General features: G+C 36.6%; 1 protein-coding gene across 2 annotated transcripts in view; it reads left to right on the top strand.

The window, feature by feature from the left end:
• LOC127429478 (RNA-binding protein Nova-1-like) overlaps nt 1-17,032 on the top strand; it is a 69,174-nt gene that overhangs the window by 33,065 nt on the left and 19,077 nt on the right. For both annotated transcript variants that reach the window (XM_051678487.1, XM_051678488.1), the window contains one exon: nt 10,890-11,056. In XM_051678487.1, coding sequence (XP_051534447.1) covers nt 10,890-11,056 — 167 coding nt within the window. The remainder of the gene's footprint in view (nt 1-10,889; nt 11,057-17,032) is intronic.

The following is a 17,032-nucleotide window of genomic DNA, read 5'->3' as shown; positions in this document are numbered from 1 at the left end:
TTTTCCTTTCTCCCAACACCAAAGCCAGGAAACATCTGTAACCTTGTCTATGGGCAGGGTCGTATGTTCAAGAAGTCTTTCGGGCCACTGTTGGTCTCAGGAAACTGTCAAAAAATGCATTAGGATACAGTGTAGCAGCGTTGTTTCTTGGACAAACTTGTGTAGCTTGTCTTTTGAAAGATTCTCAATGTGTCCCAGCAGTTGGTCTCATTTGTTATGCAGCACGCAGCAGTTGAATTGGTTATTGAGCTTGCTGTGGTCATCTATGTGGGACCAGAGCCATGTCAATCCATCATGCTGCTTTGGTGGGACTTGTGATTAGCATTTGTGACCTATGTGACTGTGCACTTTTCTCCCAAATGACAAGCTGGGCATGTGGTTTAGAAACACAGGACACTACATGTTTGAGAAATATTTTCTACCGCCGTAAACCTGATTGTGATACATTTTGTCTTGAGAATCAGCAATGAATGTTATCACACAATTTATTGCATGTATTGGTAAGCATAGTTTCTTCAGTACATACTTATTTTGTTTGTAGATACTGTACTGTACATCAGTGTTCCCACGGTCATAGAAAATCTGGAAGTATCAGGGAATTTTAACATTTTGATTTCCCGGCCATAGATAAGTCATGGAAATTAATAAAATGTAAAAAATGCACGGACAAGTCATGGAAAGTTCTATAGTAAATATACAGTTTTCGGCAAACAGATTATGCTGTTTCGGAAGGAAATTGGTACTTTAATTCATCGAAGTGGCATTCAACTGATCACAAAGTATAGTCAGGACATTGCTGATGTTTCAGATCACTATTTAAAAAAGTCAGACAGGCCCCAGCAGCCATCACTCCAACACCTGGTACTAGAAAATCACTTGCCATTATATCAAACACAGCTGAAAGCTATTTGGCTCATTAAATGAAGCTTAACATTGTCTTTGTGTTTGTTTTTGAGTTGCCACAGTATGCAATAGACTGGCATGTCTTAAGGTCAATATTAGGTCAAAAATGGCAAAAAAGAAACAGCTTTCTCTAGAAACTCGTCAGTCAATCATTGTTTTGAGGAATGAAGGTTATACAATGCTTGAAATTGCCAAAAAGGTAAGGTGCATGAGAAGTGCCCGACAAGACAGCCACATCTATTCCAAGTGCTTCAGGAAGTGTGGGGTGAAATGTCACCTGAGTATCTGGACAAACTGACAGCTAGAATGCCAAGGATCTGCAAAGCTGTCATTGCTGCACGTGGATGATTTTTTGATGAGAACTCTTTGAAGTAGTTTTTTTCAAATTGCAATAGTCATTTTTCATGTTATTAATGTCCTGACTATACATTGTGATCAGTTGAATGCCACTTTGGTGAATAAAAGTACCAATTAAGAGCAAAATCCCAAATTATTCCAAACTTTTGGCTGCCAGTGTGTGTATATACACTACCGGTCAAAAGTTTTGAAACACTTGACTGAAATGTTTCTCATGATCTTAAAAATCTTTTGATCTGAAGGCGTATGCTTAAATGTTTGAAATCAGTTTTGTAGACAAAAATATAATTGTGCCACCATATTAATTTATTTCAATATAAAACTCAAATTTAATAAAAAAAAAAAAAAAAAAAAGTTTTTGAAATTGATGACTTGGACCAAATAATAAAGAAAAGCAGCCAATAAGTGCCCAACATAGATGGGAACTCCTTCAATACTGTTTAAAAAGCATCCCAGGGTGATACCTCAAGAAGTTGGTTGAGAAAATGTCAAGAATACATGTCTGCAAATTCTAGGCAAAGGGTGACCACTCTGAAGATGCTAAAATATAACACAGTTTTGATTTATTTTGGATTTGGTTTAGTCACAACATAATTCCCATAGTTCCATTTATGTTATTCCATAGTTTTGATGACTTTACTATTATTCTAAAAAAAAATTATAATAAACAATGTGTTTCAAAACTTTTGACTGGTAGTGTGTACGTATATATATATATATATCCAAAGAAATTATATCCAAGAGCGCATCTGGTACTCAAAAAATGCCACAGGTGCTCTGGAAAGGGGGCTAGTTACATAAAAGAAATGGTGGAAACATATATCCACATCCGGGCACTCACATGGAATTTCAATATTAAAAAGCCTTTATTATAGGGGATACATCTTAAAAAAGCACCATCGGCCGTGTATCGGCCAAAACAGGCCTTCATCAGGGTGTCACAAAATGGAGAAACAGGAAGTGACTTAATAGACTCACCATAGTGCTCTACTACAGGTGCTGGCCACTAGAGGTCTGAAGTTATTTAACACCAATAATCAAAAACAAATTAAACACTTAGACATACTAACATTGCAATATAAAGAAAACAGAAGAGAAAAATGTATGTATAATAATAATAATTTACACAGAATCAGGCACAGTTTTACATTACCATATAAATCAGACCTCGATATTAACAGGAACACAATATACAAGTTCAGTCCAAGATTATAAGAATGGAGAAAAATCAATGTCCTCAGTTAGGCACACAATAAAATCACTGGGAGATAAAAAAAATCATCCAATCTCGACCTTAAGTAATGTCTCATTGAATCAAGGCCTTCATCATGGACAGTATTACTGTAGAGGGATTCCACATCCATAGTAGCCATAAGGCAATCACCAATGTTTCCAATGGCAGATATTTTCTTTAAAACTTGTGTACTATCCTGAAAATAAGATGGCAATTCCATGACAAAAGGTTTTATAAAAAAATAAAAAAAAATCTATGTATTTAGATATCGGTTCTGTTATAGACTCGTTGTCACTGATGATTGGTTTGCCTGGTGGATCTTCTAGATTTTTGTGAATCTTAGGTAAATGTAAAACACTGGTAAACGTGGATTAGGAACCACAAGATATCACAAGTCATATTCCTGTTGTGAGATCAGATTTTCATTTCTTGCCTCAGTCATTAGATCAGTACATTGTCTTTTCATATTCTCCATTGGATTGCATGGTGGCATGGAGTAATAAGCTGTATTCTTCAATTGTCGCATGGCTTCTCTTATATATTTATCTTTGCTCCATACACAAACTGCACCACCCTTGTCAGCACTTTTTATTAGCACATCATCTCTGGATGATAACCATTCAAGTGCATCCGTTTGTTTCTTTGTCAAATTATATTAACGCATTGCTCTATTCTGAAATACTCTTTCCAGTTCATAAACATTTTAGTGAAGGTATTTAGTGTAGAATATATGTTGGTAGGGGTAAATTTAGACTTGGGCCGGAAAGTAAAATTAATTCTTGATTCAGACTCCTTTACACTGGGGTGTGCCACTACACATGACTTCTGGTGATACCAAACTTTTAAATGTAAACTGCAGTCAAATCTAAATAGATCTATCTTAGTTTGAAATTCATTTCCTGAATATTTTGCAGCATAAGAGAGGCCCTTATACAAAGCTGACAGTCATTTGAGAGGGAAAGGTCCAAAATATTAATCACCACCGTTCTCTCCTCTGGCACTGCGTTTTCAGCCCTTGGTAAGTGCATCGAGTCTCCCCACTTGCCCCTTCGAGTTCTCCTCTTCTGTTTAGACTCTGTGACCTGGAGTGATGATCTAAAAAATAATTTGAATTGTGAGAGGAAGCAGTCTGGGCTGGCCTGCGGACATCAAATTGTCTGTTATCACTCTCACCTTCATCGTCAGTGCTAGGCAAACTGAACAAAACAGATCTTCTACTTCTCTGTTTAGAATGACGTTTCCTTCCCCAATCATAGACACAATCAGCACTATAATCATCCTGATCTCTTTTGAATTTTACCAATTTAATTTGTTTCAATCTGGTTGTTAGTTTTGCTGTATCCTCCTTCAATTTGTCCTCAAAAGACAATTGCTTTCTTCTGGTTCAATTTGCTCAGGTTTTGTCTTTAATTCCTTTATCTCATCCTGTAAAGTTTCTTTTTGTTTTTTAGCTTCTTCTATCAACAACAGAATCAAATCCAATTAGCATTTGTTTAGGATGGCCTTCCATTTTTGTTTAAAATCAGGATTATCATAGCCCAAAAGAGGGAAATTGCCTTTTCCTTACGCCTCTTGGTATCCTTTCTGCTCTCCAATAGTCAGATAGGGTAATCAAGTAAAGATGTAGTTTTAAATATTTTTCTGTCAGTTTCTTTAGATGAGAATACAGCTTACTTGAATCTGTGTTGTCCTGAATAAGTACCTGATCCAGCAGTGTATCCTGAGCAGTAATGTCCAAGCCCTCATCCTTAGTGTAGGAAAATGGTTTACTTGCCATATTTAGCAGTCTGTGGGTAAAATACATTCCAGTAGTACATGCAATCTGAAATGGAGCAACTCCTAGATAGGACAATCCCCAAATGTCCTTCATAGAATGAAAAGAAATTATATCCAAGAGCGCATCTGGTATTCAAAAAATGCCACAGGTGCTCCGGAAAGGGGGCTAGTTACATAAAAAAAAATAAAAAAAATTAAAAATGGAAACATACATCCACATCCAGGCACTCATGTGAAATTTCAATATTAAAAAGCCTTTATTATAGGGGCTACATCTTAAAAAAGCACCAACGCATATCGGCCCAAACAGGCCTTCATCAGGGTGTCACAAAATGGAGAAACAGGAAGTGACTAATAGTCTCACCATAGTGCTTTACTACAGGTGCTGGCCACTAGAGGCCTGAAGTTATTTAACAAATTAAACACTTAGACATTCTAACATTGCAATATAAAGAAAACAGAATATAAAGAGAGAAATGTATGTATAAAGAAAAATAATAGTAATAATTTACACAGAATCAGGCACAGTTTTACATTACCATATACATCAAACCTCGATATTAACAAGAACACAATATACAAGTTCAGTTCATGAACATAGGAATGGAGAAAAATCAATGTCCTCAGTTAGGCACACAATAAAATCACTGGGAGATAAAAAATCTAAAAAGAGCTTTTAATGTGTGTATCCAGTAAGTCTCATGTTGCTTTAGTCTTTTCAACATATCTCCACCCCTGGTACCAAGTGACACCTGTTCTATACCCAGTACTTTCAAAGTGCTGTCATTTCCATGTTTGGCTTGGATGTAGTCTTTAGCCATTGGGTAGTTTGTGTTGCGAGTGCGTATTGCGTACCTGTGTTCTTCCACATTAACCTTTAATGCTGTAAATGTTAGTTCATGTTATCTAATGTAGTTAACTAATGTTAACAAATATAACCTTATTGTAGTGTTACACATTCTTCTAGTTAAGCTTAGCTCTGCAATATTATATAATCAAAAATAACAGCAAAAGTCATGAAAAATTATGGAAAATCATTGGTCAAAGGTGTGCCTGATACATGCACCACCAGCTTATATTCAAATCTTTCTACCCTCTTTCTAGTTTGCAGGATCCAGACATTACCTCACATTGCTGCACTATTTACCAGGCCTAACTAGCCACTATCTTTTTTGTAATAAGCCAACATTATGTTCCATACATCGTAATGTTTTAGATATGCTCATTTGGTTTTACTAAGGAGATTCTTAAATTATTGCTACAAGTTTTGAAGTCAAGATTGCAGTCACTCTATCACTCATGACCCTACAGTAAAGAAAACGTCCCTCCTCCCTCCTTTGTTTCAACATGCTATTGCATCGACCAGTCATGTTGGAAATTCCAGAACTTTTGGGAACAAGACTGGCATCCCTATAAAGAGAGATAGGATACCCCCTGCAATAATTATAATAATGTGTGTTAATATTCTCAGTAGCTAAATCACCAAAGTGGAGCTCTATCTAGCAACTGGAACAAGGAATGTATGACTCATGTATTTAACAACTGTATAAAAACAATTTAGCACAAGAGTGAACAAAGCCAAGGGGACATTCCCTAGACAACTATATAAAACACATCCGCACTGCCCATTGCCCAATACCTTTTCTTACTTTTAGCCACAGTTTAAGTTGTGGTTTGCTCTGAAAGCTGGTTTACACGCTAATAGCATAAAGGTTGCAAAATAATATAAAAAATACCATAAGTACTCTATATTATATTGCCCAATGATGCCTTGATGAGGAGGCTGTTAGGCAATGAGCTGGGGTTTCTCTCCCTAGCTTGATGTTGGTGGATGGTGTGTATGTGTTTGTATGGGTGGTGAAGCAAACTGACCATCACTTTCAATGAGCTCTGTGGGCAGACACTTAAATGTGTGTCAGAATGTGACCTTTCCCATTGCAGGAGGGAAGAAGGCCCTCTGCGACCTCTGTCTGCCCCCCTCTCTCCGTATCCCGCTGGCTATCTCACAACAGACTCATCACAGCCTCTCCAGCACCCCTTTACCAAGCAGTCAACATATCAATTAAGCAAGCATACATCTCATATGCTACAATGTTTCCTACATTTGAAAGTACCCTAATATTGTTCCAAACCCTTATACCTTTCACTTTCACTTTCATTGCATCATTTTCCATACAAAGAAAGTGAGTAGTGACTGAGGCTAACATTCTGCCTTAAATCTCCTTTTGTGTTACACAGAAGAAAGCAAGCCATATTTGGAATGGTATGAGGGAAAGAAAAGACAGAATTTTCATTTTTGTTAAACTATCCCTTTAAGGCATTAACATTTTTTTGATAATTTTGATATTTGTGTACCAGCCAGCAGTGCTGATAATAGTAGATACAGTAGGGATAAGTCAGAGTCCACATTGAAAATATGGGATACAATATCCAATTTAAACCTTGAAATAACTGGAAAATTTTTAAACAAAAGAACATTATTACCTAAAACATATAAGAAATGTTTAAGATTCTGAACTATTTGTAGGTCAATAATCAAATAAGCAAATTTGTGACATTGACCATGCTGTATGGAAGCAAAAGGGGGAGGAAAAGGAAACTTTATTAAATTAGAAATATTAAAACAAGCATTTTCACAATTGGACTTTTGAACCCCACTGATATACCCTTATTGTTGAAGCTAAAACTCGTAAGCCATCTTTGACAGTTGTTTGACTAGTGTTTCACCATACCCACTCCCATCTCGCTGCCAAAACAATGGTGATCTCTGCTCTAATAATCTACAGCTCCGATTGGTCTGTCACAGATTACTCTTGGGCTGCCAGCTGTTAGGAGCTCAGCAAAGCTTTTTTCTTTCTCTATTTTTGTAAAATACCATGCATGATCCTAAAATTCCTCAATTTCACCATATTAACAGAGCTTCATATAGCTGTCTGGGACTGAACCCAATTATTTTCATGCTAGTAAACAATAGACAGTTAAAGGAAACCGGAACACCATACTGTGCAGTGCAGATAAGGGCAGATTCGCTTTCCAGCCTCTTGGAAGCCAGGAGATCCTGGCTTCGGATCAGCGTAGTTGCATTTTTTTTTTTACTCTTGCCATCCTCTTCTGGCTTTTGCGGATTTGTTTTTATTTCTGAAACTTAAAAAGACCACGTGTTTGACTGCCTTGTGATTAAGATTTTTTTTTTTTCCTTCTGTAGGATAAATGTCTCAGAAGCACTTTTTCAGGCTAAATGTTATAGCAAAGTATAGGATTAGGAACCATTCAAAGCACTGCAGTCAGCTAATTCCTTCTGAGCCTGCACTGAAACCGTGGTAAAACAATTGCGATTGTGTGTGCGCATTTAACCTGCTTGTATTCTGCAGAAGGGACAGCGGAATTGGAGTTGAAATCCCAATATCATATCAGAATTAATTGAAAGTGGAGACTTCTGGGCATCTAATGGAAGGCTTTCTGTGAATAGACTGCCTAAAATAGTAGCATTGCCAGGGGACTATTATTGCAGCTGCTCCCATGATTTCAGACTGCATGTACATAGATCCATGGTATTTACATGAACAGATGCTTTAATGCTGGTTGTTTGTCTTCTATCACAATGTCTGTAGCCTCTAGTGTAATGTGATTGATATCCAAATGATTGATAGGTTCACTGTTTGTTAACATACATAAGATATTATAACTATTGTATGTGCTGTCAAACCAACAATGCACTATAATATCTCAGTTAAGTAAAAATATAAAAAAAGCCTTCTATTATCAATGATTTCTGATGTTGTCAGCTGATCATAGTTTACAGTGTGTGTATGTAAGGAAAAAGCATTCCATCACCATGTTTCAATTCCAAAAATCGGCAATCACAGGAACATGCTGTACAACCTCAATTGTACACTATAGCAGCAGTAACACAGCTTTGGGTTGCTGCAGAAATCTTTAGGAGTGAAATACATGTGAAATAATAGCCTATGCATACAAAGATTATTAGGAAGCTTTTTACATGGTGACAAATGTAATATACAGTAGAAGTAAAAAGTTGGATTGTACAATTCAAATAACTGTAATTTTATTTTCTTGGAAAATGTTTTTTTTCTGTATTATATAGGGATTGGACTATATATCAAATTTCTATATATGGCGGACGAAAAGAATTATGAACCATATCGCAAAACTCAATATTTTAAAATTTGCAACATTGTTTTCTGTCAATGTGATTATGAATGAAATGACCCGTCAATCATATTTCTTCCGTGTAATGTGTGTCCATCAGATTTCATTTAATAATGTGTCTTTTAACATCCTTTTTTATTTTTATTTTTTTATTTGGAATGCCCAATTCCCAATGCGCTCTAAGTCCTCGTGGTGGCATAGTGACTCGCCTCAATCCGGGTGGTGGAGGACGAATCTCCGTTGTCTTAGACCGTCAATCCGCGCATCTTATCACGTGGCTTGTTGAGCATGTTACCACGGAGACGTAGCGCCTGTGAAGGCCCATGCTATTCTCCACAGCATCCACGCACAACTCACCACACGCCCCACCGAGAGCGAGAACCACACATTATAGCGACCACGAGGAAGTTACCCCATGTGACTCTACCCTCCCTAGCAACCAGGCCAATTTGGTTGCTTTGGAGACTCTGAGCTACCCAGGCCCCCACCCCCAACATCCTTTATGTTCTTTACAGTCAGATGAAATAGTAAAAATATATATTAATTTTAATCACACATAACACAAATACGAAAAACAAACAGAGAAACTTCTCCATCTTTAATAAATCAGAACGCTGTGAGATGCAGGTTGAACTCTTAAGGTGACTGTACCATTTTAGCGCTTGTTATACAAATCAATATAAACTCAATGTTATCACTTGTAAATATCATTATTATATGTAAAATTTCATGGCATAATATTGTTTAATAGAATGAAGAATATTTATATTTTGAAAAAGTTATAATGTGATTATAATAATGATGAAAACGAATTATTACAACATAAAATATGCACTTTCATACACTTTTTTGTGACAGGTTCTGTTCAGTTATACTACTTGTTCTGCACCCAATCAACCTGAATGTAGCCGACTATTTTTGAAGGCTCATTTGTTTGTGATCTTTTCTTATAGAGAAAGGTATATGAGAAACTCTTTGTAACACAGTTCAATGGAAAGGATGAGGTGAGAACCAGCTTGACAGTATAACTGATAATTTAATGATAAACTTAACCAAAAAGACAAATACACACACAGCTGTCGGGCAGCTGCCCGTAACTCTCTCTCTCTCGCACTGCCGTCTCCGGTCGCCTTTATCCCTCTCGGGCTTGATCAGCCTGATTAGGGGCCGGGTGTGCAGAATCACGACCTGGCCCCGCCCTCCGCCCTGCCACACTCTTGTTATTTAAACTTTGTGCTTTTATATTGTGTATTAAAGGTGCACTCAGTAATTTTTTTCCTCATTAAAAAAGTTTTACTCCTAAAGACATGAATTGTAATTTTACAATATTTGTAGGAAATCATGACCACTCACATTAAAATAAAGGCTCCAGTCCTATCAGTAACCTTATAAAAGCTGTATTATTCTACATAGAGAGGGTCCGCACATGGGGGCTGCCATGTTAGAATCACATGACCAGCAGAATACTACTCGCTTAATCTCAGTATCCATCCTGTTATTTGACACTTTCACTCACTGATTAAAATAATCATGACTGACTGTGAATACTACATTTCTACGATGGCATCTGAAACTGAAATCTATTGATTTTAAATAATGCTGCATTCAAGCTGCTAGGTGTCAGTGTAAGTACAAGATGACACAAAGATAAAAGTTACTGAGTGCACCTTTGAATAACTTTATTTTGATGAGAAATTATAATGTGCATTTTGCTCAAACATTTAAAAAAAATAAAAATAAACACAATTTTTGTCACACTTTGTCATTTAAGTGTTATTGTATTGAATCAAGGTTATATCGAATCGTCAACCTCATATTGTATATCGAACCGAATCATGAGATAACCATATTGTCCCATCCCTAATAACATATAGGAAATGCACTCCCTTGGACAGTGTGCTTAGTAAGGATGTCAAAAGTACCGGTACTTCATTGCCAAGTCAATACTGATATTCAACAGTCAAATGCATTTCTTAGTCAAAATGCCCATCTTGGCAAGGTATTAGTTTGTCTTTTACGTGAATGTCAACAGGAGGGTATTTATGTCCAAATATTCGCTCTTTGCAATAGACCTTACAGTGTAAATGCAGACTAATAGACTTGTTGCTGCCTATTATGTCGTTAATATTAATCAAACACCAATATAAAAGAGAAAACCACTCACTGCTCTTAGCTGGATGACTGTAGTAGCTGTAAGTACTCTACAATGTTAATACAATGAAATTTATATGAATATTGACAATTCAATTTTATCTTACTAAATAAAGTACTGTTCAATATTGTAAAAAAAAAAAATTCTGTGGTTTGAAATTGGTATCAAGAATCGTTACATTTGACTGGTATTGCTGTAGAATACTGAAGTTTTGATATGTGGCAACCCTAATGCTTAGGAAGACATCTGTAATTTGTACTGGGGTTAAATTGGAACTGTCTTTTCTTCCTCTTTTAGGAACAACAGAGCGTGTCTGCTTGATCCAGGGCACTGTAGAGGCGCTGAATAGCGTCCATGACTTCATCGCAGAGAAGGTTCGGGAGATGCCGCAGAGTGCTCAGAAAACAGAGCCGGTCAGCATACTTCAGCCACAGACCACTGTCAATCCTGACCGTGTCAAGCAGGTGAGGCCTCCCTTCCTGTCCCCTGTCCCTGTTTCCTGTTTCCTTTCCATCTGTACAGTTTCAGATCACATACAAGAAAACTTTTTTATTTAATTTTTTAATCTGAAATTTTTCACTTTGGTATCATTACCACCTAATCTTCAGTTTGTTTGTTTTTAACAGCAAAAAATTATTTTCTTAATCAGTATTTTTGTCTTATTTTCCAATAAAAAATCTAAACATCCTTTAAACAAGGTACATTTACTTGAGAAACAAAATTGCTAGACAATAAGACTTGTTTTCAAGAAATATATATTGAATTAAGTTTATTTATTACCTCATTGGCAGTTTTTTCTTCTCTTTTTTTAAACATACATTTATGTTTTAAACAATGAGGTAAGGAAAATTACCTCTGAAAACAAGTCTTATTATTGTACATATTTTCTCGAGCTTCTTGAGTAACTTTATCTTTTTTTTATTTTTTTTTTATGGATGTTAAGATATTTTGACTGGAAAACAATACAGAAATACTAAATAAGGAACTGATTTTTGCAGTATTGTTACTTTTCTAAAAGTAACTCATCTTATATGTTATATAAAAAAACACCAGTAAATGGGCCCATGTAGCCACAGGATAAAATGAATTGAGAGGAGGGACATTTTGATTATATCATCCTTTGTAATAAACACTGTTAACTCAGTCCAACAGATCCCACTTGGTTTGGCCTTTTGCGCTACGAGCAAACAAACTCAGATTCGGAGTGTGTCTTAATTAGACAAGCCATTGATTGTGTACCGGCTATCTGTTTAAGAGATTATCGCCACTGGTCAGTCCATTTTTATGGCCCATTGATCTACCCTTAGGACAAAGAGAGAGTCAGCCATGTCCATGAATAATTTAAAACATGCTGCATTTTTCTCTGTTCTTAATTTTTAGTTAAGCCTGTCCATTAAGGAAGAGCCATGTTTGTGCTTATTGAGCAGTCTCTGTGAAGACAGGGCCATAACCTGAATTCCTGAAACATAAGTCCAAGATGCTCACCCTGCAGAGTTGCCGACCTAATTATTTATGCATGTAATTACAGGGCTTATCAGAGAAGCAACACACCTCACTTTAGTCCACGTTATTGTCTCTAATGGGACATCATGCAGTGTGTGCATTCTACTGCGTTGTGCAATAAATGACGATCTTTGTCCAGTGATGTGGAAATTGAGCCACAGCAAAATTTCCTTAAAAAATACTTATTCCTTTGATCAAACATTACTGATGGACTTTATTAAAATCACATTTACTGTATTCATAATACATTTCATTTATAATTATTTTAATACATTTTTTGACATTTGTTTTGTTGGATAATCTATTTGATTCTTTACTAGTTAGAATTCAGACTGGGATAGATTTAGCCAGTGCCAATTTTTGGTTGTAGTTTTGCCCTATGTCTCATTCAACTCCCTAGATAACTATGTCGTGAATCAGTATATCGTGAACACAAATTCAGGCACTGGCAAGGGTGTTCATCCACTGAATATTGGGACACTTGTGACTCAATCACCTGCAACACGATATCGTTCAGTTTCCTTGAAGATATTCAAACGTACAGTGTTATTATAACAAATAAATGGCATAAATAAAAATATATAGGAGTGTATTTTAAACCTTATTTTAACAACAGATTGTTTCACTTTCATGGTAACTATGAATGAAAGACGTTACAAACAACATCTCTTTTAAAGAGAAAATAATGCTTGGACTTCATAGTTTTACACTTGTGCTTGTCATCTAACGACTTGGGCAACAGTGCTCCCTGGTTTTTATGGTGCATTGTGGGATTTTTTAGGAGCGAACATTTCAGGGCCCTGGAACGATTTTGTGATTGAGACAGCCCTAAAAATAGCTGACTCTCTGATCAGTGCCCTGACTACTGAACTAGGGAGCTGACTGAGACGCACCCGAAGTCTACTTTGGTATTATTGCAGTCATGTGATTGTGTCTTGCCTTTATGTTCCTTTGCAATTATAACCACTAGTGCTGCTGTCATGGCATGTCAGCCATTGCAGTACACGTCAGGCAGCAGACTGATTAAAAGGTAGAAGGCAAGATTTGAAGTCATATTATTAAGCAACAGCTGCTGATCTTGGGTCAGGAACGACAACTGCTGAGCCTGCAAAAAATGGTCTGCAGTGAGGCATGGCTAACACCTTACTTAATTCAGAAGCTGCCCTTCCACGCCCACCCACCGTCATTCCATGTGCCTGTTCCACTTCATCCACAACACAGGAATGAAATTCGATCATCCACATTGCTCATTGTTATGGCCACATTATATTAGATAATGTTGAAATTCTGAAGTGCGACTCCTCAGTGGCTTCCTTCGGTCAGCACAAGTTTCCTATGTTCTTTTCCTCAGCACAGCACTGCCTGCTCCCTACTTCCTGTTGTTTTCCTATCCAAACAGGAAATGGCCCATTAATGCACAGGAAAGCGTCTAATTCTGTATACAAGTAGTCACAAATACACAGCCAATATTTTCAATGGGGCATTTATGCCATTGAAGAGTTAGCAGTTATATCTGAGCAAACAATACGCTTACCCAGACAAATCGATCCCAATGTAATTTATTCGGCTGATCGATCCCAATGTAATTTATTCAGCTGAAAATCTATAGTACTGCACATGGCCATTACAATAATTAGCAAATCATTCAAGAGAAAAAAAATGCATATTCTTAAGTTACCTCAGGGGCGTGGCCACATAAGGACTAGGGTGGCATTTTTATTATTACTACTGTGAATATTACATTTTACTATAAAGTTGTAACATATTTCTGATGCAATTTCTTCCATTTCAAGCATCTAGCTTTTATTTTGAATCAAGCTTTTATTTTGATGTGTGTTTTTGATGGAAGCTGTCCGGATAAACCCGTGGTATAAATAGTTTGCTACATGGCCCAATGTGATCATTAAAGAGCAAATACTGTGATTTACTTATATAAATATATAGTTTGCATGCACTGCACGCTGCACAGTGGATAAGTACTCTGCTCTATCATCTCGAATTACACACAGTGCAATACGTGGTCAGCTTCACACATTCACTTTAAAGCAAGCAGCTCATGCAGACTAAGATTGCAGTCTTTTGCATATTAGTAGTCACACTAGGACACTTCACGATTTTAATTTGACTAATTGTGCATTAATTTTTTCCCCAAATATGTCAAATTTGTGTGAGAGCATTTGGAAGCAGACATGTGTCAGTCAGGCAACATGCGGGTATCAGATTAAATTGGGGCTCCATATTAGCGGTACTGCAGAAACTCTGGTATTGTGACAGCTTTTTTATTTTAGTACCAACTTGGTACCGAAGTTCCGGAACTTTTGACATCACTAGACTTGTCCCTCCTTTTCTTTAAGCAAAAATCGAGGTTACAGTTAGGCATTTATTATAGAAGTGAATGAGGCAAATTTTTGGAGGGCTTAAAGGAAGAAATGTGAAGCTTATAATTTTAAAAAGCACTTACATTAATTTCTGTTAAAACTTGTGTATTATTTGACCTGTAAAGTTCAAATAATACACAATTATTTTTTGATGAGAACTCTGAAGTTCTGAAATCATAGTTTTTACAGGTTTTAGGGTTTAAGGCATTACGTCTTCATGGTAACGAAGTTGTAAAATAGGATATAACTACACAGAAAAGGTTAGTAAGTGATTTTATCACACTAAAATCATATTAACACGCATTGTGGCTATACTTTTGAAACAGTTATTATTTTAACGTTTACGGGTTGGCCCCTTTCATTCCATTCCCTTCCATTGTAAGTGCTTCACTGTAAGCCAGATTTGTTCTTTTTTAAAGGAGGGAAGAGTCTAAATAAATTTTTGTGGTTATTCAACATTATGCCACAAATGCTGTCAAATGAATGTATCTTGTATTGAATTTTCTTTTAAATAGCGGAATTCTTAGTGAAGAAATACACTTACTGTAAATTCTGAAGAGAAATATTCACCAATCGAACATTCACCTCTGCAGCGACCGCCCACTCCCATGACACGCTGTAAATGATGCAATAGAGTTGGTCTCCCTACACTCTCAATATACTTATATATTTGTATAAATCTGTATATTTTGCAATACATTTAAAACACCAAAATACTATTAATATACTAAATATTTCTCTACTTAAAATCAACAACTTTTTTTTTTAAATTCAATTTCCATTGTTAAATGCATCATTTGCAGTGCTTCATGGGAATGTAGTTCATTCCCTCAGTTAAAGCGTTAAGTACACAGTCTTGTACCTTAGTCTTTTTGTCCAATTTTCTAAAAAAATTTTGTTTCAAAATCAAGGCTTGTAATTTTGTGATTTACCTCGGAGCTGGTTGGTTTGGTTTATAGCTTAGAATGCTTTTATGAAGACTTTTATGAAATCGCTATGGGAAAAATTAATGGGAAAAACATTTCCGAAACCAGGACGAGCATTGTTGCAAGCCTGTTCACTTCTGAGAAACCCAACACTGAATATGGCTGTTTCGGTATTTCATGTTTATTAACATTTTGATTAATCTTTGAAAGACCATTAATGGCTCCCCCTGCTTTGCTTATGACTTTGAAAAGTGGAACAGTTTTCCCATTAACTCTATTCTTCAACATAAAAAATAATAATAATGCTTTTCTCCATGCATCAATGGCCTTTCCCATAATAACCCACAGCTTTACGTCTGTTACACTGATGAGTGGGATTGCCTTAATGGCTGTGCTGTTTCAAACCATCCCATCCCTCTACGACACCACCAAATCCAGCCTATTTAATTATCCTGCATCGTGAATCTAATAAAAGTTCTCATTGGAGCACAACTCACACACACACGCACACACACACACACACACACACACACACACACACACACACAAAGACAGCCAAGCGTAACACTGTCGTGTTGCCTGCTTGTCTCCTAAATTAAAAGCGACATCAGGAAAATTGCTATAACGTCTGAAATTGAAAAAAAATCCTCTCACCCAATAGCCCAACTGCACTTTCTCTACTCTCACCTCCTCTCACTGGTCTCTAGAAGGATGGTGACTGACTAAAATATTTTGTGAATTGTTTAACCTTCAAATCCATCAGCCGACCAGGAAAAAGGTCACTGTCTCTCTACAGGGTATCGATCAAATTTCCAGAAGAGCCAGTGGAGAAGGAGAGCCTTACACAACATTGTTTGTCGGACAAGGAACTACATCCTCTAATGCCAGGCTCGAATCTCTTTTGGGAGAAAGAAAGGACAGATGCAGTTTTGGTTGTTTGTCATTAGTATTTGGTTAATATAATGGTTGTTTACAGTGAAAGAGAGTGAATACCTGCATACAGTGAAAGAGAGTGAATAACTCCAGTAAGTCTTAAAGGGATAGTTCACCCAGAGATTCTGTCAACATTACTCACCCTTTTGTTGTTCCAAAGCCCTATGACTTTTAACCTTCTGTGGAACACAAAGGGTGATGTTAGGTAGAATGCTAGCCGCCCTCAGTCATCATTCACTTTCATTGCATCTTTTTTTCATACAATAGTATAATAGTAGTAGGCTAGAATTCCTAACAGCTAAGTTCTAGGTCTTTCCTATACTGTTTACATGAAGAATTAATATTGTTTTTACTCAATATGAAACATAAAGCCATCAGATGTCATGTGCAATAGATGATTCAGAGGGATATTAATAAGCCAGAATGTTGAGCATTATTATCAGGGATCATGTAGGGTATTTGAGAAGAGTTGACATGTCTATATCAAGTCTTACAGTCAGTGTAAGGGACAACCTTAAAAGCAAGTTGTCCTGTTGATGTTGGACTGTGTGATCTCATATTGTCTATGTGAGATGAGGTCTCTATCCAAAGCTCGCATATCCCTAATCCTAAGCCAGACACCTGGGGAAATGAGTTGTAACATTCTTTGATGGATGCAGGACTTGAGCTGTCTGAAATGGCATAAAAATCAATAATAAAT

This window comes from Myxocyprinus asiaticus, chromosome 39 (genome assembly GCF_019703515.2).
Source record: "Myxocyprinus asiaticus isolate MX2 ecotype Aquarium Trade chromosome 39, UBuf_Myxa_2, whole genome shotgun sequence".
Lineage (NCBI taxonomy): Eukaryota > Metazoa > Chordata > Actinopteri > Cypriniformes > Catostomidae > Myxocyprinus > Myxocyprinus asiaticus.
Note: the sequence above shows the minus strand (reverse complement) of the source record. Positions and strands in the feature narration are given on the sequence as shown.